Source organism: Cebus imitator, unplaced genomic scaffold (genome assembly GCF_001604975.1).
Source record: "Cebus imitator isolate Cc_AM_T3 unplaced genomic scaffold, Cebus_imitator-1.0 Scaffold14, whole genome shotgun sequence".
NCBI lineage: Eukaryota > Metazoa > Chordata > Mammalia > Primates > Cebidae > Cebus > Cebus imitator.
Window position 1 is genome coordinate 11,863,764 of NW_016107329.1, and position 23,624 is coordinate 11,887,387.

General features: G+C 39.8%; 1 protein-coding gene across 6 annotated transcripts in view; it reads right to left on the minus strand.

Moving 5' to 3' along the window:
• The window catches only part of EDA (ectodysplasin A), a 435,794-nt gene that overhangs the window by 75,867 nt on the left and 336,303 nt on the right, over window positions 1–23,624 (minus strand). For 4 of the 6 annotated variants that reach the window (XM_017502826.2, XM_017502815.2, XM_017502809.2 and 1 more), the window contains exon 2: window positions 4,598–4,703. In XM_017502826.2, coding sequence (XP_017358315.1) covers window positions 4,598–4,703 — 106 coding nt within the window. Of the gene's footprint in view, window positions 1–4,236; window positions 4,704–23,624 lie in introns of those variants that run through there. The other 2 variants (XR_005196056.1, XM_017502792.2) reach the window with 1 other exon arrangement.

The window sequence follows — 23,624 nt, forward strand, 5'->3', positions numbered from 1 at the left end:
ACTATGCATGTGCTATGCCTCTAATTGACTAGTTTAATAGTCTGATGAAAAGAGGAAAATAGGCTTCTGCAGTCTGATTTATCCTTGGTGAACCTATGCAGGCTCCTAAGGATCACCATATCCCTTCCTTTTCCAAGAGTTAATGAACAATTTTTTAAATTTTTTTTCTCCTACAGGGATTTGTGGAGATCATTAAGCTTAATATCCTAGAAAGAAAGTCTAGGCCAGGTGTGGTGTGGTGGCTCGTGCCTGTAATGAGGTCAGAAGTTTGAGACCAGCCTGGCCAACATAGTGAAACCCCGTCTTTACTAAAAATACAAAAATTAGCTGGGTGTGAACCTGTAAAAAACATTTGTTAAATGATGAATGACCAAACAAATGAAGTGGGGTCTAGACTTTCTTTTTGTTGTTGTTGACAGAGTCTCACTCTGTTGCCTAGGCTGAAGTGCAGTGGCACGATCTTGGCTTGCTGCAACCTCTGCCTCTTGGGCTCAAGCAATTCTCCCACCTCAGCCTCCTGAGTAGCTGGGACTGCAGATGTGTGCCACCATGTCCTGCTAATTTTTTTTTTTTTTTGTATTCTTGGTAGAGATGGGGTTTCACCGTGTTGCCTCTGGCTGGTCACAAACTTCTGCCATGTTCTTAACTCTTCAAGGTAAATGACTTGTTCTTTGACACTTGTGAGGCAAACCTGAGTTTAGGTAGCTAAATTTTTATTATATCAATTAATTTGTGAATTTAGAATCAACACCTGATAAGATTTAAAAAAAAATCTCTTGGCATAGATTTTTTTTTGCATTAACTTACCTCACTATGATTTACCTATCCCATCCTACCTCTTATTCTGTTCAGAGCAGTTTACGGACTGACTCACTTCTTCAATAAGAAGTCCTTTATTTGTACAAAAGAGAGTCATCTCATTCATTGTCATGATACACAGTGATGTATAGTGTAGGCTTATATATCCACTTGGCCTCCAATAGGTATCTCAAATTTAACAAGCCTAACTAAATCCTTTCCCCGTATTCCTCTATACTGCTTCTCCTCCTTTTTTCCCCATCTCAGAAATGGCAATTCTACTTGTTTAGTTCCTTAAGTCCAAAACCCTGGGATCATTGATGCTTCTTCTCTGTCTGTCACACCCCTTATCTAATCAATCTGAAAATCCTTCAGCCATTCCTTCAAAATCTCTCTAGAATCTGATCACTTCTCTCCACCTACACTGCTTGCATCCTGGTCTAAGCCACCATTATCTCTTGCCTGGATTATTGTAATACTCTCCTAAAGATTCTTCCTGCTTGTATCTTTTCTTCCTGCACCTATTTTCAATACAGCAGCCAGAGGAATGCTGTTAAAACATATATCAGATCCAATCATTCCTCTGCTCAAAATCCTCCAATGGTCCCCCATCTCATGCAGAATAAAAGCCAGAGTCCTTACCTTGGCCAACAAGGCTCTAGATTGGATTTTGCTTTCTGACCTCATCTCCTTCCCTCTTCCTCTTCTTACTCTGCTCCCAGCCACACTGATCTTTCTGGAACATACCAAACATTCTTCTGCTTCAAAGCCTTTGAATTTTCTGTTTCTTTTTTCCCTAGACATTCTCATAGCTCATACTTCATTTCATTAAAGTCTCTTCCCAAATGTTCCCTTATCAGAGATATCTTCCTTGATCACCTTACAGCATACCCCATCACTCTGTCTCCCTGTTGCTCTGCTATATTTTTCTTCAAACAACTTATCAAATTTAACCAACTTTATTTATTGTCTGTATCTTTATGCTGGAAGTAAATCACTTTGAGGGCAACAGGAAATATTTATTGAGGGTCTACTAGCTGCCAAGTCTGTTTCTAGGCAGTGGGGATATAAAAAAAATGCAAATATCTTTATTGAATTTTTATTCAAGTATTATATAAACTGCTGTATTTACTTAGTAAATATTTGATGAGTGTATTGAATAAATTTAGTATATGCTCAGCAGAGTAACAAGAATGGTTCAACGGAAAAGGAGATTTGGATTGACTTATCACTCTGTAGCTCATTGGAGCACCGAAATGGTTCTATAGACCACCGGGTGAAAGATTGGAAATCTAATAAAATTTGAGAGGACCCCCAGGCATTCTATACTTGTAACTCTAAGGGGCTCTTGGATTCCTCCAAGCTATACTGATTAAAGAAAAATGCATGGATTGCATGAGAAATTTGGCATTGGCACCAAAAGACTAGAGTCTAGTGACTGACCAGAGTATCAGATCAGGAGGGAAGTAGACAAGAAGTGCTAAAAATTAGTAAGAGAGGATTTGACCTTGACCAGAGAGAAAACTGTTTTGTATCAGGACAGAATGAACGTTGTAAGGAAGATGAGTATCAGAGATGTTGGTAGCCAGATTTGGATAAAGTAGTTTTGGGGAAGGGAAGAAATTATCTTATTAAGAGAAAACTTGGGAGGTTAGATGAAGAGGTAAACCTTAGAAGACATTAAACTTTCCACTTGGAGAGGGAGGGAAGACCATGTCCAGTATTGAAGGTGATATTGCTCTTATCTCTTGTCTCCTCTCTTCCTTAGCAACCAGGGATTGTGAAAAGTTTGATGGTAGTGGGAATAGCCTCAGAGGAAAAGCCAAAGGTGGAGAGACTTACATGCATCAGAGGGTGAGATGATTAGGAGAGGAAAGGGACCATGCTTCTCAGCTTCCTGCTTCCACACAGCCAGAAGACTTCCAGGAAACTGGCTACAAGTAGTAGGTGAATAATACTTCATGGACTGCATTTCTTAGGCTTGAATTGGTCATCAATTGTAGAGAATGGCCCCACTGGTCCAGTTCTCCATTCAAAGGCTCAATGCTGCTGCCACCTCCACTGACTAGAAAACCCTATCTTATTGCTATGCCTCTTTTTTTTTCTTAAATATTATTATGGGTTCCTTGTTCTGAGCTCTGTCTCAGATTTCAATCAGTTCTACTTCTTCTTACCCCTACTGACAAAGTCCTGGCTCCATCTCTTTAATAGCTACCACCTTCTAAAACTGCTTCCATCATTGGCCCTTACTCATATCAACCAATGTCAGTTTAAAAATATCATTTTCATTTTTTTTTTTTTTTGAGATGGAGTTTTGCTCTTGCTGCCCAGGCTGGAGTGCAATGGTGCGATCTTGGCCCACTGCAACCTCTGCCTCCGGGCTCAAGCAATTCTCCTGCCTCAGCCTCCCAAGTAGCTGGGATTATAGACATGCGCCACCACACTTGGCTAATTTTGTGTTTTTAGTAGAGACGGGGTTTCTCCATGTTGGTCAGGCTGGTCTCGAACTTCTGACCTCAGATGATCCACCTGCCTCGGCCTCCCAAAGTGCTGGGATTACAGGCATGAGCCACCACGCCAGGCCTCATTTTCATCTTAATAATGTCATGTTGCTTTGTAACCCTCCAGACACATATTATTGGCATATGTAGCCAGACACATGCTATCTTTGAATCCAGATGCCTTTGTAGCTGCCCAAAGATATGTATTTTACAAACTCCTGTGCCCGAAGGGGTAGCATTATGTCAGTTGACAGAGTGATGCTGAAATATCAGAGAAATTCAAAGACCCTGCCCAGAAGCTAGCTTAACATTTTGTCATGCCCCACAGAATGCATTGCTAGTTAACTCAGAGCTATTACACTCAGAACAGGGATGGTTTCCATTGATACATCATTGCCTAGCTGAAGGGGGAGTCAACATCATCAACTTCTATAACAAATACCAATAATGTTCCAGAGACTAGGCTAGATTCTAGGGTTCTACAAAGAGAAATGAATCTCTGCCCTCAAGAAACCTATAAACTAGTTCTAGAAGCTCTAGTTCAGATTTGGGCATGGTAGTGGATACAAACATTGATAAAGTTATCATTGGAATTAACACATCATGTAAGTGCTAGCAGGGTATAACACTGTCAATTCCAAGAATAGGACCAAGTCCTCTCGGTGACCTTAATAGATGTGGGACATCTCCGGGAGAGATGACGTCCTTACACAGGGTGATCTTGAGAGATGCAAATGCTACTATGGCTCTCAGACATACTGAGAAAGGACTGAAGGCATCTGGAGTTGGAGGAGGGAGGATCCTTGTATAGTTAGTTCTATGTTAAAGGATTGATTGGTAGGTTAGGTTGCAGAAATAGTCTATGACCTTGGGTCTGTGCATAATATATAAGATGATGAGGCACTATTGAGAAGGTAGTTCTTTTTTTATTCTTTTGAGATGGAGTCTCGCTCTGTCACCCAGGCTGGAGTGCCGTGGCACAATCTCAGCTCACTGCAACCTCCACATCCTGGGTTCAAGTGATTCTCCTGCCTCAGCCTCCCAAACAGCTGAGACTACAGGTGCCTGCCACCCTGCCTGGCTAATTATTTTTGTATTTTTAGTAGAGACAGGGTTTCACCATGTTCGCCAAGCTGGTTTTGAACTCCTGACCTCAAGTGATCTGCCTGCCTCAGCCTTCCAAAATGCTCAGATTACAAGTGTGAGCCACCGCGTCCTGCCGAGAAGGTAATTCTTAAAAGAATACTTTTACTAACATATATCTCAGAAGTGATAAAGGATCACCCAAGTAGACTTACCATCTGCTCCTTCATTGCTTTTGCTTCTTTTATTGCGGAGAACACGCCTACTTTCCTCTTCAGAGTATGGCTTTTCATCAGGGAAGAAGAAATTCAATAGGGCCATCTGTAAAAATAACAAGTAGATTAGTCAAAGTGGACCCCAGTCAGTCATAGCCAATATAAAAAACTAGCTTTCCACAGACAGTCCACCTGTATCTTAAGTTTGATGTGTCTAAAGCCTGAGCCCATCCTCTCCTCCACTGTACAAATCATTTTATTTTTGATGCAATTATTTTTCCATTCATGCAGGCATGGCATTTTGGTTAATTTCTGAATCCCATTTCTTCTGCCCTGAATATCTAATAAGTAATCCATAAGGTCCCATTTCTTCATATATTTCTGGGGTTCACAGAGCCCAGCCACAAATTTCTAGCTACTGCAAATACTGATGATGCCCACTCAGAATTTGAGTTGAACAGAAAACTGAACAGAAAACCTTGAGCCACATAGTGGCTCATGCCTGTAATCCCAGCACTTTGGGAGGCCAAGGTGGGTGGATCACCTGAGGTCTGGAGTTCGAAACCAGCCTGACCAACATGGTGAAACCCCATCTCTACTAAAAATACAAAATTAGCCAGGTGTGGTGGTGGGTGCCTGTAATCCCAGCTACTTGGGAGGCTGAGGCAGGAGAATCACCTGAATCCATGAGGTGGAGGTTGCAGTGAGCCAAGATTGCACCACTGTACTCCAGCCTGGGAAACAAGAGCAAAAGTCTATCTCCAAAAAAGAAAACCTTGAGTTACTACTCCCTATTGGAATTCATTATTATACATCCATGATTTTGCCATATTCCTATTCGTGATATAATTTTGGTTTGTTCCCAAAATGCTGTACATCCAATACTGAGGTATCATTTATGTCAATGCTGTTCTGGGAGTTAATCATGACAAAGCACACAATTACTTTCTCCCCTTCCAAGATTTCTATAGCACTTGTGGTCTGTAAGACTAATTTTGGTACTTGGTCCTCTAATGTCTTATAATGATCTTTCATAGTAATATAATACGTTTCATATGCGAATGGGTCTGGCTTTACTAATAATCATAGCTTAAATATATACTTGCTGAATCAAATTATAATCTTTTAGCATTAGTGCTTTATTGTGGTAAAACCACATGCTTGAGGTAAACAGTAAACACAGTAGTAGGATTGAGTGATTCTAATGCCAACTCTGCCACTTACTAGCTGTGTAACCTTAAACAATTTACTTAAGCTTTAGTTTCCTCATCTGTAAATAGGGATAATAATAGTACTCTGCTCACAAAACAGTTGTAGAGTTAGAACAGTACTTAGCATGTAGTATGCACTTAATAAATGTTTGCTATTACTATTATTATTGACTTAATCTTCAAAATAGAATGGTTAGATAATTTGGGGTCTAAAAAGAACAAATGAATCTGCATTTTCATTCTATTACCAGTTAAAAAAATAAACAATTCCAGAGTCCTAATGTCTGCTCCATCTCTGATTAAGTGGAAAAAAATGGGTTTGACTCAAGAAAGCCCTAATTCTACACAAACTTTCTTAAAAATTCTGTGATTTACTCAATATCCTTAAGGTGTAGGATTAGTGTCTTGAAGGATACATTAATGTATTAAATATAAAATTGGTAAATCAATGTGCAGTTTAATTTCTATCTTGTCAACAGGATTGCATTTCAAGATAAACTGCCGTTTTTGTCAAAAATGGTTGAATATCAATCAACAATTTCACATCATTCAACTGAGTAGTATTTTTGAGTTACTTGATTGGAATATAAAAATGCATTTTCTCATACAGTCAACATAATAAAGTCTGGCTAATTTTCCTGATAAGCCCACAGAAAGTTACTTAACTCACAATATAAATAAGCTAATGTACTAATAATAGTATAAAACTAAACTGCTGTTTATAATAAAATCTCAATCATTTGCAACTCTACAAATCATCTGGATAGAAGAGTTTTCTTGATAACTTTGAGTGCTGAAACTTGCTTCAGCTATGCAGCCGTAGAAAAGAATGAGATCATGTCCTTTGTAGGTACATGGATGGAGCTGGAGGTCATTATCCTTAGCAAACGAATGCAGGAACAGAAAACCAAAATATGGCATGTTTTCACTTATAAGTGGGAGCTAAGTGATGGGAACACATGGATGCGTGGTACGGGCAACACACACTGGGGCCTATTGGAGGGTAGAAGTTGGGAGGAGGGAGAGGATCAGGAAAAATAACAAATGGATACTAGGCTTAATACCTGGGTGATGAAATAATCTGTATAACAAATGCCCAGGATACACATTTACCTATGTAACAAACTTGCACATCCTGCACATGTACCCCTGAACTTAAAAGCTAAAAAACAAAAAAAAAACCCAGTAATAACAGTATTTACTTCAGTGTTTGTGAATATTAAAGTATATGATAGGGCCTAATATAATGCAATAAAAAAGAAATTAGTTTATAATATGTGATTTAATTCAGGGCTTACTGAATATGTGAGGACTACTATTTGCCTGTACATTAAATGACCTCAGTGCACTATGGTTTTGAGGGTTTTTTAATGATCACAATTATAGAGCAATACATGCCTTGATAGAGAGGAGCTTCAAGTTCTCTGGGAGCAAGAGGGCATGCATCTAACACAAACTGAAAGTGGACAAGTCTTCTTGGAGAAGGTGCTACCTCTGTGAATCCTAAAGGATGTCAAGGATTTAGTGATAAATGGAAAATGAAAAAGGAATTCCAGGGAAAGGGAGCACTGTGTTTAAACGTTCAGAGGAAAAAGAAAGAATAACAATTTTTGGAACTACAAGTAGCTTAGAATAAGTGGTAGGAGGTGAGAAGGAGTGGTGAGAAATAAGCCAAGGAGTATTAAATAAGAGCCAGATCATGTTAAGGAATTTAGTCTTAGATCTTGCAGCAGGGGATCTTCTGAATGAGTTTTCCCTTTTGAAATTTTTGTACCTTATAAAAATTTGAAATATAATTTACATACAATAAAATGCACAAATTTTAAGCAAACTGGTCTAAGAGATTTGACAAATGCACACACTTTTGTAACCACCACCCAAATCAAGATAAATCGAGATTTCTATCACCTCCTAAAATTTTCCCTTGGGCCCCTTCCAGTCATTCTCCAGTGCCCCCGACCCTGAGACAACTACTACTCTGATTTCCATCATAGTAGCTTAGTTTTTCCTGTTCTAGACTACAACCATCCATTATAATTTTTCATATGTATGAATGAATAGGAATTTTCATTCAACATAATGTCAGTGAGATTCATCCATGTTGTTGGATGTATCACTAGTTCATTCCTTCTTAATGCTGAGTAGTAGTATTTCACTGCATGGCTCTATCACATTTTTTCTATGAATTCTGCCATTGATGGACATTTGTGTTGTTTCTAGTTTGGGGCTATTATAAATAAAGCTAATATGAACATTAATGTACAAGTCTTTGTGTAGACCTATGTTTTCATGTTTCTTGGTTAAACACCTAGGAGTAGAACCTCTGGGTTATATGATATTTGTTGTAAGAAACTGCCAAAATATTTTCCAGAGTGACTGTACCATTTTAAATGCTTACCAACAATGTATGAGTCCCAGTGCTCTGCATCTGCACCAACACTTGGTACTGTCAGTATTTTTAATTAATCCACCATTCTGGTAGATGCGAAGTACTGTTTCATTGTAATTGTTTTCTGAGTGCTTAAACTTCTTTTTAATGTTATTTCATCTTTTACCTTACTGTCAACTATCAGATTTCACTTTACCTACCTGTAACATCTTTCCCAGTCCCTTCAGATTTGCTGCTTATAATCTGCTACAGGCTTCACATTTAGTTAAAACTAATTAGACTCATGTACAGATAGAATAAATGGGCAATGAGTGTGGTTTTGAATGGCTTTTCCAATAAGTCAGATGCATATTCTCCAGTGGCTTAGAAGCCATTTGTTTACCACTTGATTTCTGGCTGTGGTCTAGATAGGTGAATTTGTCATATACCCAAGTTCTACATGGGTAGGTTATTAAGCATAATGCTATTTCTAGGAAAAGAGATTTTTGAAATGCAAAGGAAGAACCTCCCCACCATTACCAATTACAATTCCAGAGATTCCCTCATACTTGTTGTGCTCCCTCATGGGCTCAGCTCCTATGGGAGTTCTGCCAGGGGCTCTAGCACCTTCCTGTGTCCTAGTGGTGGCAGTAGGAAAAGGGCTCATGTATTAACTATTCTAAGGGTCTAATAGGAGCTTGTGAGAACTCGAGCACCCAGAAGAGGAGGGTTGAGGGAGAAACAAACTTCTGCAGACAGCAGAAACAACTCCACCTTCCATGAGTAGTAAGAGTAGTTCAAAGTCCCTCAAGAGAGGTTGTTGATGAATGTGGGACATTCATAAGTTAAGTGTTCATGAAGAGAACTGCCTGCCTGTATATGAAAATGCCTTGAACATAGTTATATGGTTTGGCTGTGTCCCCACTCAAATCTCATCTTGAATTCTCATGTGTTGTGGGAGGGACCCTATGGGAGGCAACTGAATCATGGGGGCAATTCTTTCCCTACAGTTCTCATGATAGTGAATAAGTCTCATGAAATCTGATGGTTTTATAAAGAGGAATTCACCTGCACAAGCTCTCTCTCTTTGCCTGCTGCCATCCATGTAAAACGTGACTTGCTCCTCCTTGCCTTCTGCCATGATTGTGAAGCTTCCCCAGTCACGTGAAAGTGTAAGTCCAGTTAAACCCCTTTCTTTTGTAAATTGCCCAGTCTCAGTTATGTCTTTACCAGCAGCATGAAAATGGACTAATATACATAGTTTCTATTTGTTCAATAAAAATCAGAAGAAAACAACACAAAAACACTGTTTAAAATGAGAGATTCCCTATCCCTTTTTTGTATCTCAGAGGTAGAAGGGAAAACTATCCTCTGTATAATGGTAAAGACAAAAATCAGTGTCTGCTCATACAAAATGTCTGGAATTCTAGCTTGAGTTTTGCATTCATTAGCATAGCCTCCAGAGGCAAGTTGCAGGATATGAACAAAACAGCCTTCTCTTTTAGAATATTGTTTTCCTACAGCACAAGGTAGGAGGCATCAGGAATGTTGGCCACAGTCAGGCATTTTGCTCAAGGGGAAAAAAATCTAATTCTTTACACTTTATTAAGTGATTACACCCTTGTTTCCTATGGTAAAATTACATGGTAAACAGCACCTGCAGATTACAGGGATATCAGCTGGAAACAATTTGTTAACAGTGAGACATGGGGGATACATCCATTATTGCTAGTGACTCTCCAGATACTGCTACAAACATATTTTTTATATGTCTAAACCCACAAAATTATTTTTTGTACCATGACATAGAATAAATTTAATTCATTTTCTATTTCATGGCTAATGTCCTTGATTGTACTAGATAATTCATAGAAAATTACTCATAAGTCTCTTTAGGGAAGGGGTCACGCATCCATTTTTGTATACCTAGTGCCTAGCCCTGGGCCTGGCGCATAATAGACCCTAATAAATCTCACTCTGTTGAAAGAATAATTACATTGTCTTTGTTCATGTTGTTTTAATGAAATACCTGAAATTCAGTATCTTATAAAGAAGATAAATTTATTTTCTCACAGTTCTGGGGGCTAGAAATTCCAAGAACAAGGTGCCAACAGGTTTGATTATGAAGTGAGGGCTGCTCTCTGCTTCCAAGATGGCATCTTGTTGTTGCATTCTCTAGAGGAGAGGAACACTGTGTACTCACATGATGGAAGGCAGAAGGGAGAGAGAGCTGAATACTGCATGAAGGGTCTTTTTAAAAGGCCTTAATCTTATTCACAAGGCAGGAGCCCTAATGGCCTAATCACATCTAATGGCCTCACCTCTTAATATCACCATATTGGCAACACCTACATTTTGGAAGGGACAAACTTAAACCAGAGAGCGGACTATCTATCACCAATCCATTCCTTAAAGCCAAGATTTTTTTTTACTCTAATTGGGTCTAGTTTTTGGGATCCATCATGGAGAGGTACACTAAGGATTCAATACACGACTCGCAGGAATCAAATCAAAGGGATCCTAAGAATGAGATACCCTATAGGTCAGTGGTTCTCAAACTTCAGTGTACATCATAATCACTAAGCAAGAGTGTCAAAATGCAGAATCCCAGGCCTTCCCCTTCCCAAATTTAGAGTCAGTTTGAAGTGGGACCCTAGAATCTGACTTTTCAACTTGCTCACTAGGGGATTCTGATGCACCCAATCCTTGAACTAAACTTTGAGAAACAGCTGTATTTTTCATTTATCAACCAGTTCATTACCTTTAGACTAAAGAAGCAAAGTCCTCTTTTTTCTTCTGGGTAAAATGAGGGTCTTGTATAGCTAGTGTTTTTTCACCTTTTCTTCTATCATTCCCAGAGCTAATCTATTTATGAAATTGGTACTTCATGTCCCTCAGGAGGAGGCAGGTACATACCAGGCTCTTTAAAATCAGCAAATCACCTATTATTTTTCAAAATGATTTCTCTTTCAATGTTGTTGAATATAAAATCTATTTTTCTTATTGCAACAACTGCCGTCACCATCATCATCCATGAGCAATCAGCAGGGACCTTCAAATAAATTAAATCATTTATGCCCTGAAACAGTCAACAAATCTCTAAGTGATTTCAATATAGCAAGATGTGAGCATCCTGGCACCAATGAGTGAAACAGAGTTGCTTCATTGGTACATATCCATGATGGATATGTCATAGATATAAAATAAATACAAAAGATGGCATTGAATGCACTTTTAATCATAAGAACCCTTAACTTGACATGCTGTGATTGTCAACAAAAGCTCTGGAAGGTCGTTCACGGTGTTGTTGTCTGAACAAACACTGAGTACTTACCATGTGGAAGGCACTGAACTAGAAACTGTCTTTAATATACATAGACAAACAACATAAAAATAATCTTGTATATCTTTGTGGCAGTGATAGCACTACATAATAGAAGATAGTAAAGTTTCAAAAACAGTGTGACAAGAACAGAAACATAGTATGTGCTGGTTGCTGAACAGAGTGTATCAACTCCTGGGAGTGAGAAAATGGGGACATTCAACACTGATCACAGCATCCTGTGGGAGCTGTCACCAGTGGGGTGGGGGTGGAGGTGGTAGCAATCAGACCAAATGCCAAATGAAACAATCATCTTGGACATCTCTGATGTGAGTGCCAGGGATTACCATGTCTTGTAGATATGTCAGAGGACGACTGAAATTGTGGAGTAAGACTAAGCATGAAAGCTAAACACAACCAACATTTTTTCATCACATAGAGCTAGAAGCAGTCACTGAATTCTGCTTCCTAGGCAGTTTGACTTAAAAATTACTGCCCCAAAATGCAAGCAATTACAAAGTAGAAAGGAAAATAAAAAAAGTATTTTTACTTGGGAAGATTATCATGGAATGGCACCAGTGTGAAATTGTACTACAGACTAGTTCAATCTCTGGCTTTTCTTAGATCCCATTTTGGAGCAGAACAGATCCCCTAACATTTATCAAATAATGCTTTATATATCTTAATAGCAATTTTTCTTCCCTCATAGGTAGTAAGCTCCCCAATGGCAAGTATATTTCTGGATCCAGAACCAGTGTGGACTTATCCTCTGGACAGGATGAAATGAACTTAAGGTATGCATCAAAGAGCAAGATGAGTTATTAGAAACACAAAACTATTAATGCACAGGGGGAAAATGGACCACTGCCCTGACCTTTTGTTTCCTAGGTTCAGCTTGATTCCTAACATCCAGAACAGAGCTGAAAAACTAAAAGCTTACTGAATTGATCCTCATTAATGGAAAATATAAGTTGGGTTCAGCTTTTGTATTACTTTGAAATTTACACCCAGCACAGACATCACATCTACCTTGTTGAACTGTTTTACTGTGAGTCAGAGTCGTGCTTAATGTAAAATGGAAAGAGGGGATGACTACTACTGAGATTCTGGAAGTCAGCTGGTCTATCAGCATTAAATCACTGTTCCTTGCTGACATGCGTAGAGATGCAATGGCAGAAGGAAACCCAAGTATCTTTGGTATGGTAGCTTTACGGCATAACCCCAAGCAGGGGTGGCATAAGAAATACTCCAAAGGATGTATTAAAGCATAGTTTCAAATTACATTAACATAGCTGTGGGTGGCTGGGGAAAACAGCAGCAGAGACCAGCTTGGAATGCAACAATATGGAATTTAGACACTCTTTTTGAGCAAATGCTTTCAGCTGACCACAAGTCAAACACAGAAATACAGACAGTAACAGGCTCTACATGTAGCAGCTGCAGACACAAATCAAAAAACGGTTTGTATGTATGTCATATAGAAAGGACTTTTGGTTGAAGATTTAGTCTTTGCTCCCCATAAGAGTGGATGAGATCAGTAGTGACATCTTTGAATAAAAGGAAGGGCAACAATATATACTGGATGACACTGCCTTCCCTTGGGAGTGTGTGCTTATTTATTTTGTAATACCTCATACTTCTAAAGTGAAAAGTGCTTTGGCATGTAAAGAGAAAAACATACTCTTCCACTTGTGGTACCTGAAAATCACTAAAGGCTATCATTTGTGAGTAGCTCACAAATTAGATGAGCTCTGGATTCAGAAAACATTAGCTCAGATACAACCTCTTAATTATGAATTGTTAAATGGCTCTTGAACATTTGATAATGATGTTGCAGTTTATCTTTATGAAGCTGGACTAGCACAAGTTAGAGTAGCATCATGACTAAATTAAGATTGCCTGTTCAATACATTTAAGCTAGGATTTTTTTCTCCTTGTCCAAAATTTCACTATTAATAGTATTCTATGAAATTCATTCTGCTCCCAATGGAGACTTAAACCACATAAACTACCCCTAAACCACATCTGACGACAACATTCAAGATAAATATGAAGGAAGAATAAAAGCGAGGTCGTTGAAAAAGCCAAGCGGAGGGATCCGAGATGGCCGAATAAGAACAGCTCTGGAGTGCAGTCCCCAGCGAGAACAACGCAGAGAGTGAGTGATCACCACATTTCCAAATGAGCTATTACTGCCCAGAGACCAGGAGATTCCCGGGCTGAAAAGCGCCATGAGTTTCCAGCATGGCTGTTTCAGCTGGTGCAGTGGGTCTCTGCACAAAAACTCACACAAATCTGGGCGGCCGTTTCAACTGGCGCCTGGAACACCTGGGAGACAGAGCCGCCCATTCAACTGAAAAAAAAGGGGGCTGAAACAGGGAGCCAGGTGATCTGGCTCCACGGGTCCCACCCCAACAAAGACCAGCATTCGGAAACACTCTGGATTGAGAGTTTCACAGCAAGTGCAACTGGACACAGGATGGTCCAGCTCTGCTGGGGGAAGGGCATCTGCCATTACCAAGGCAGTCCACCACTACCGAGGCAGTCCACCATTACTGAGGCAATCCACAATTACAGAGGCAGTCCACCATTAATGAGGCAAACCGTCATTACCGAGGCAGTTCTAAATATACCTCTATAAACAAAACTGAAAGGAAGTTCACACAGCAGCTGGGCAGAGCCCATGGCAGCTCAGCCACAACTCTGCTGGCAGATTGTGACTAGGATACCTGCTTTCTGGGCAGGGCATCTCTGAAAAAAGGCAGCAGAATGACAGGAACTTACAAATAAAGCCCCACCTTCCCAGGACAGAGCACGTGGGAAAAAAGTGGTTATGAGTTCCTGCAGCAGACTTCAACATACCTGTCCAGCATGTCTGAATGGAACAACAGAGCTCACAGCTGAGCATTTGAGCTCCAATAAGGGACAGACTGTCATCTCAAGCAGCTTGCTGACCCCCATATATCAAAAGAGGCACCTCATAAAGGAGAGCTGAGGCTGATATCTGGCAGGTATCCTTCAGGGACAAAGATAACAGAAGAAGAAACTGGCAGCAATCCTGACTGTTCTGCAGCTGCTACAGGTGATTCCCAGGTAAGCAGGGTCTGGAATGGACTTCTGGCAGTCCTACAGCAGAGGGGCCTGTTAGAAGGAAAACTAGAAAACAGAAAGAAATAACTTCATCAGCAACAAAAAGGACGTCCACTCAGAGACCCCATCTGAAAGTCAGCAATCACAAAGACCACAGGTAGATAAATCCACAAAGATGGGAAGAAACCAGTGCAAAAAGGATAAAAACACCCAAAACCAGAAAGCCTCTCCTCCTCCAAGGGATCACAACTCCTCACCAGCAAGGGAACAAAACTGGATGGAGAATGAATCTGATGAATTGACAGAAACAGGCTTCAGAAGGTGGGTAATAACAAACTTCTCTGAGCTAAAAGAACATGTTCTAACCCAATGCAAAGAAACTAAGAACCTTGAAAAAAGGTTTGATGAAATGCTAATGAGAATAAATAGCTTAGAGAGGAATATAAATGAATTGATGGAGCTGAAAAACACAACACGAGAACTTCATGTAGCATACGCAAGTTTCAACAGCCAAATTGACCAAGATGAAGAAAGGATATCAGAGGTCAAAGATCAACTCAGTGAAATAAAACTAGAAGGCAAGATTGGAGTAAAAAGAGTGAGAAGAAATCAACAATGCCTCCAAGAAAAATGGGATTATGTGAAAAGACCTAATCTAGGTTTCATAGGTGTACCTGAATGTGACGAAGAGAATGAAGCCAAGCTGGAAAACACTCTTCAGGATATTGTACAGGAGAACTTCCCCAACCTAGCAAGGCAGGCCAACATTCAAGTCCAGGAAATACAGAGAACACCACAAAGACATTCCTCAAGAAGAGCAACCAAAAGGCACATAATTGTTAGATTCACCAGGGTTGAAATGAAGGAAAAAAATGCTAAGTCCAGCCAGAGAGAAAGGTCAGGCTACCTAAAAAGGGAAGCCCATCAGACTCACAGTGAATCTCTCAGCAAAAACCCTACAAGCCAGAAGTGAGTGGGGGCCAATATTCAACATACTTAAAGAAAAGAATTTTCAACCTAGAATTTCATATCCAGCCAAACTAAGTTTCATAAGCGAAGGAGAAATAATATTCTTTATCAACAAGCAATTGCTGAGAGATTTTGTCACCACCAGGCCTGCCTTACAAGAGCTCCTGAAAGAAGCACTAAACGTAGAAAGGAACAACCAGTACCAGCCACTTCAAAAACGTATCAAATGGTAAAAAGCATTGACACAATGAAGAAACTGCATCAACCAATGGGCAAAACAATGAGCTAGCATCAAAATGGCAGGATCAAATTCACACATAACAATATTAACCTTAAATGTAAATGGGCTAAATGCCCCCATCAAAAGACACAGACTGGCAAACTGGATAAAAAGTCAAAACCCATCAGTTTGCTGCATGCAGGAAATCCATCTCACATGCAAGGACACACATAGGCTCAAAATAAAGGGATGGAGGAGGATTTACCAAGTAAATGGAGAGCAAAAAAAAAAAAAATGCAGGAGTTGCAATCCTAGTCTCTGATAAAATAGACTTTAAAACAACAAAAATCAAAAGAGATAAAGAAGGACATTACATAATGGTAAAAGGATCAATGTCACAAGAAAGCTAATGATCCTAAATATATACTCACCCAATACAGGAGCACCCAGATACATAAAGCAAGATCCTAATGACCTACAAAGAGACGTAGGCTCCCACACAATAATAGTGGGAGACTTTAACACTCCACTGTCAGTATTAGACAGATCGACAAGACAGAAAATTAATGAGGATATCCAGGACTTGAACTCAGATCTGGACCAAGCAAACCTAATTCACATCTACAGAAATCTCCACCTCAAATCCACAGAATATACATTCTTCTCAGCACCACACTGCACCTGCTCTAAAATTGACCACATAATTGGAAGTAAATCACTCCTCAGCAAATGCAAAAGAATGGAATTCATGACAAACAGTCTCTCAGACCACAGTGCAATTAAATTAGAACTCAGGATTAAGAAACTAACTCAGAACCGCACAACTTCATGGAAACTGAACAATTGGTTCTTGAATATTGACAGGATAAACAATGAAATGAAGGCAGAAATAAAGACATTCTTCAAAAACAATGAAAACGAAGACACAATGTACCAGAATCTCTGGGACACATTTGAAGCAGTGTCTAGAGGAAAATATATAGCAATAAATGCCCACATGAGAAGCAAGGAAAGATCTAAAATCGACACCCTATCATCAAAATTGAAAGAGCTAGAGGAGCAAGATCAAAAAAACTCAAAAGCTAGCAGAAGATAAGAAATAACTAAGATCAGAGCAGAACTAAAGAAGATAGAGATAGAAAAAAACCCTTGAAAAAATCAGTAAATCCAGGAGCTGGTTTTCTGAAAAGATGAACAAAATAGATCACTAGCCAGGCTAATAAAGAAGAAAAGAGAAAGGAATCAAATAGACACAATAAAAAAGAATAAAGGGAATATCACAACCACAGAAATAAAAATAAAACCATTATCAGAGATTATTACAAACAACTCTGTGCACATAAACCAGTAAGCCTGGAAGAAATGGATAAATTCCTGGACACTTGCACCCTCACGNACAGACCTCTAGCCAGATTAATAAAAAAGAAAAGAGAGAAGAATCAAATAGATGCAATGAAAAATGATAAAGGGATATCACCACAGATTCGACAGAAATTCAAACCATTATCAGAGATTATTACAAACAACTCTGTGCACATAAACCAGTAAGCCTGGAAGAAATGGATAAATTCCTGGACACTTGCACCCTCACGAGCCTAAACCAGGAAGAAGTTGAAACCCTGAATAGAGCAATAACAAGGGCTGAAGTTGAGGCAGCAATTAATAGCTTACCAACCAAAAAAGCCCAGGTCCAGATGGATTCACAGCTGAATCCTACCAGACATACAAAGAGGAGCTGGTACCACTCCTTCTGAAACTATTCCAAACAATACAAAAAGAAGGAATCCTTCACAAATCATTTTATGAGACCAACATCATCCTGATTCCAAAACCCAGCAGAGACTCAACAAGAAAATAAAACTTCAGGACAATATGTATGATGAACATAGATGCAAAAATCTTCAATAAAATACTGGCAAACTGATTGCAACAGTGCATCAAAAAGCTTATTCATCACGATCAAGTAGGCTTCATCCCGGGATGCAAGGATGGTTCAACATTTGCAAGTCTATAAACGTAATCCACCACATAAACACAACCAAAGACAAAAGCCACGATTATCTCAATAGATGCAGAGAAGGCCTTTGACAAAATTCAACAGCCCTTTATGCTAAAAACTCTCAATAATAAACTAGGTATCGATGGAATGTATCTCAAAATAATAAAAAGCTATTTATGACAAACCCACAGCCAATATCATACTGAATGGGCAAAAACTGGAATTGTTCCCTTTGAAATCTGGCACTAGACAAGGATGCCCTCTCTCACCACTCCTATTCAATGTAGCATTGGAAGTTCTAGCCAGAGTAATAAGGCAAGAAAAAGAAATAAAGCATATTCAATTAGGAAAGGAGGAAGTCAAATTGTCTCTATATGCAGATGACGTGATTGTATATCTAGAAGACCCCATCATCTCAGCCCAAAATCTCCTTAAGCTGATAGGCAACTTTAGGAAAGTCTGAGGATACAAAATCAATGTGCAGAAATCACAAGCATTCCTATACACCAATAACAGACTTAAAGAGAGCCAAATCAAGAATGAACTGCCATTCACAACTGCTACAAAGAGAATAAAATACCTAGGAATACAACTAAAAAAGGATGTAAAGGACCTCTTCAAGGAGAACTACCACTGCTCAAAGAAATAAGAGAGGACACAAACAGATGGAGAAACATTCCATGCCCGTGGTTAGGAAGAATCAATATCATGAAAATGACCATACTGCCCAATGTAATTTATAGATTCAATGCTATCCCCATCAAGCTACCAATGACCTTCTTCACAGAACTGGAAAAAACCACCTTAAACTTCATATGGAACTAAAAGAGAGCTCCATAGCCACGACAATCCTAAGCAAAAAGAAGAAAGCTGGAGACATCACGCTACTGACTTTAAACTGTACTACAAGCCTACAGTAATCAAAACAGCATGGTACTGGTAGCAAAACAGAGATATAGACCAATGGAACAGATCAGAGGCCTCGGAGGCAATGCTACACATCTACAACCACCTGATCTTTGACAAACCTGATAAAAACAAGCAATGGGGAGAGGATTCCCTGTTTAATAAATAGTATTAGGAAAATTGGCTAGCCATGTGAAGAAAGCAGAAGCTGGACCCTTTCCTGATATATTACACTAAAATTAACTCCAGATGAATTAAAGACTTAGACATAAGACCTAACGCCATAAAAACCCTAGAAGAAAACCTAGGCAAAACCATTCAGGACATAGGCATAACTTCATGACTAAAACACAAAAGCATTGACAACAAAAGCCAAAATAGACAAATAGGATCTAATTAAACTCCAGAGCTTCTGTACAGCAAAAGAAACAATCATTAGAGTGGACTAGTAACCAACAGAATGGGAAAAATTTTTGCAGTCTACCCATCTGACAAAGAGCCAATATCCAGAATCTACAAAGAACTAAAACAAATTTACAAGAAACAATAGACAAACCCATTCAAAAGTGGGTGAAGGATATGAACAGACACTTTTCAAAAGAAGACATATATGAGGCCAACAAACATATGAATAAATGCTTACCATCACTGGTCATTAGAGAAATGCAAATCAAAGCCACATTGAGATACCATCTCATGCCAGTTAGAATGGCTATCATTAAAAAATCTGGAGACAGCAGATGCTGGAGAGGATGTGGAGAAATAGGGACACTTTTACACTGTTGGAGGGAGTGTAAATTAGTTCAACCATTGTGGGAGACAGTGTGGCAATTCCTCAAGGACCTAGACATAGAAATTCCATTTGACCCAGCAATCCCATTACTGGGTATACATCCAAAGGATTATAAATTGTTCTATTATAAACCAAAGGATTAAAAATCATTCTATTATAAAGACACATGAGACATATATGTTCATTGTGGCACTGTTTACAATATCAAAGACCTGGAACCAACCCAAATGCCCATTGATGATATACCAGACAGGGAAAATGTGGCATATATACACCATGGAATGCTATGCAGCCATAAAAAATGATGAGTTCATGTCCTTTGTAGGGACATGGATGAACCTGGAAACCATCATTCTCAGCAAACTGACAGAAGAACAGAAAATCAAACACCACATGTTTTCATTCATAGGCAGGTGTTGAACAAGGAGAACACATGGACACAGGGAGGGGAGCATCACACACTGGGGTATGTTTGGGGGGAATAGGGGAGGGGCAGTAGGGGGTAGGGAGGTTGGGGACGGATAACATGGATATAGGTGATGGAGGGATGGAGGCAGCAAACTACATTGCCATGTATGTATCTATGCAACAATCCTGCATGTTCTGCATATGTACGCCAGAACCTAAAGTGCAATAAAAAAAGAGAGGTAGTTAGTGTAAAGAGAGTTGCAACAGTCAGAACTTGGGGAAGGGGAATAGGATACAAGTAAGAAGCAAGTTAAGAAACAGAAGACTCTTGATTGTGAGAAGGCAAAAATGTTCCAAATATTATCAGAAAATTACGTAGTGGAAAAAATTTTAAGGAAAGATGAGTGATATTCAGTTGAAATTGATATTGAAATACATTGCAGACTAGAGTTCAACTGTTATAACTAGGGCTCAGATAATGAAAGAAAGACTAGAAACAATGATCCAAATAAACCCATGGGCTTCAGTAGATAACAAAGATATGAATGCAGATATGTGGCCAGTGGACCATCAATCCAGGACTGGGTCACAGGAATGTGAGTACAGAAAGTGAATCTAAAAGATCAGTAAATAACTTCAGAGGAAAAGGTCAGGCAGATAAGCTATAAGTATAGCAGGTTGAATTCAAAGAAGAGTTTAAGATACAGGTATCTTAGGAGCAGGCTGATTAATCAGCAGAGATTTAGTCCACAACAAATGCCTGAAACAAATCTGAGGATTGGGGAATACAGTAAAGGTCCTGGGACACATATTGAGGATTTTAAACACTACAACACTAGAATCACCAAGGGCATAAAAGGACTGGCAAGAAAACTGCGAGACCAGCAAGACCACTATGAGATTAGACAAATCCAAATCTTCAATGATGTTCTTAACTTGGCATTTTAGGGCCTCATGTGTCCAAGTGTGTCCAGGGCCTACCTTAAGGTAAATACAAAAAATAATTCATTATGTGACATAATGGCAGGCCAATACTATTTCAGTGGCTGTAAAACTGAGAGACAAATATCTTGAGAGAGTTTTTTTCAATATGGCTACTGACTGGAATTCAGCATTAGGGTTTGTCTATGGAAATGCCATTTTCTTGGAGGAAAATTCCTGACTTGTGCTTATAACCATGAAAGTGAGTGAAAAAAGTATGCTGAGTGTTGTCTCACGAATATTTTGCATAGTGTCTCAATGGAGCCACCTGCTCAAAAAGAAATTAGAATAAAACATAAACAAATGAAATGAAGTATAGCAAAATACCCTATTCATTAGAGTCAATTTTATGCATATCCATTATTTGATTGTTAGTATTAGTGACTAAACTTATCTTTCCATGGAGCAATGGAGAATTAGATTTCATTGCTTTATACTAATCTCTTTCACAGAGCTTTAACTCTAATGAATCCTCTGATTTCTATAAATGGATAAACAATGTAGATTTGTCCAGTTCATAGCTAATTGCTCCTAATTACAAATATTTTCCAAAAAATCCACAGAAACCATATAAACATTAAAATTCAACAAGTATATAGTCATTGGATCAAGGTAACTGACTAATCAAACTATTTTAGCTCCTCTCTCTCCCAAGATCCCATTAAAATGACATTAAGCAAACAGAGGTGGAGAAGGTAGAGCAAGATGGCCAAATGAAAGCTTTCAGTGATCATCCCCCCGTTGCCAGAACACCAAATTGAACAAATATCCATACAAAAAAGCACCTTAATAAGAACCAAAAATCAGATAAATGATCATAGTACTTAGTTTTAACATCATATTAAGGAAAGAGGCACTGAAGAGGGTAGGAAAGATGGTTTTAAGCCACCTATGCCACTTCTCACCCACTCCCCAACAGTGGCCATGTAGCACAGACAGGATCTGTGCACTTTGAGGAGGGAGAGCACAGTGATTGTGACTTTGCATTGGAACTCAGTGCTGCCCTGTCACAGCGGAAAGCAATCTGGGGCAGAACTCAGGTGGCAACCACAGAAGGAGCATTAGGCCAGCCCTAGCCAGCGGAGAATCATCCATCCCAGTGGTTGGAACCCGAGTTCTGGTGACCCCTAACACCCCTAACAGGCTAAAGTGCTCTGGGGTTCTAAATAAACTTGAAAGGCAGTCTAGGTCACAAGGACAGCAATTCCTGAGCAAGTACTGGTGCTGTGCTGGGTTTGGAGACAGTGGCTTGGGATGCATGCAATCCAGTGACATATCAGCTGGGGTGGCCAAGGGAGTGCTTGCATCACCCCTCCCTCAACTACAAGCAGTGCAGATCACAGCTCCAAGAGAGACTCTGTCCATCTTCTTGAGGAAAGGAGAGGAGAGAATAAAGAGGACTTTGTCTTGCAACTTGGATACCAGCTCAGCCACAGTAGAATAGGGTACCTGGCAGAGTTCTAAGGCTCCCATTCCAGGCTCTGGCTCCTGGATGACATTTCTAAACACAGCCTGGCTCAGAAGGGAACCTGCTGCCTTGAAGGGAAGGATCCAGTCCTGATAGAATCCATCACCTGCTGACTGAAGAGCCTTTGACCCCTGAAAAACCAGCATTGGTAGCCAGGCAGTACTCTCCACAGGCCTTGTGTGAGATTCAGTTGTGCTGGCTTCAGGTGTGACCCAGTACATTCCCAACTGTGGTTGCTATGAGGAGAGAAATCTCTTGCTTGGCAAAAGGAGAGGGAAGAGTAAAAGGGACTTTGTTTTATAGCTTAGGTCCCAGCTCAGCCACAGCGGGGTAGAGCACCAAGTGGGTTCTTGGGACCCCACATTCTAGGCCTTGGCTCTTGAATGGCATTTCTGGACATTCCCTTGGCCAGAGGGGAGCCAACTACCCTGAGGGAAGAGTCCCAGGCCTGGCAGCATTCACCACAAGCTGACTAAAGATCTCTTGGGCCTTGAGTGAACACTGACAATAGCTAGGCAGTACTTGCCATTGGCCTGAGGCAGTGGTAGCCACAGGGAGAGACTCTTCTGCTTGAGGAAAAAGGAAGAAAGAGTGGGAAGGATTTTGTCTTGCTCTTTGGTTGTCAGCTTAGCCACAGTATAATAGAGCACCAAGTATGTTCCTAAGCTTCCTGACTATATGCCCTGGCTCCTGGATGGCATCTTTAGACCTGCCTGGGCCCAGGGAGGCTTCCACCCTGAAGGGAATGTCATAAGCCTGGCTATATTTGCCACCTGCTGATTATAGAGCCCACTTTCATCACTGTTATCCAAGATAGTACTGGAAATCCTAGGTAGAGCAATTAGACGAGAGAAAGATACAAAGAGCATCCAAATTGGAAAGGAAGAAGTTGAATTATCTTTATTTGCAGATGAAATGGTCTTATATATGGAAAAAACTAAAAACTCCACCAAAAAATTATTAGAACTGATAAACAAGTTCAACAAAGTTGCAGGATAAAAAAATCAACATAGCATTTCTATATGTCAACAACAAAAAATTTGAAAAGGAAATTAAGAAAGTGCCCGGCGCGGTGGCTCAAGCCTGTAATCCCAGCACTTTGGGAGGCCGAGGTAGGTGGATCACGAGGTCAAGAGATCGAGACCATCCTGGTCAACATGGTGAAACCCTGTCTGTACTAAAAATGCAAAACATTAGCTGGGCATGATGGCGCATGCCTGTAATCCCAGCTACTCAGGAGGTTGAGGCAGGAGAATTGCCTGAACCCAGGAAGTGGAGGTTGCAGTGAGCTG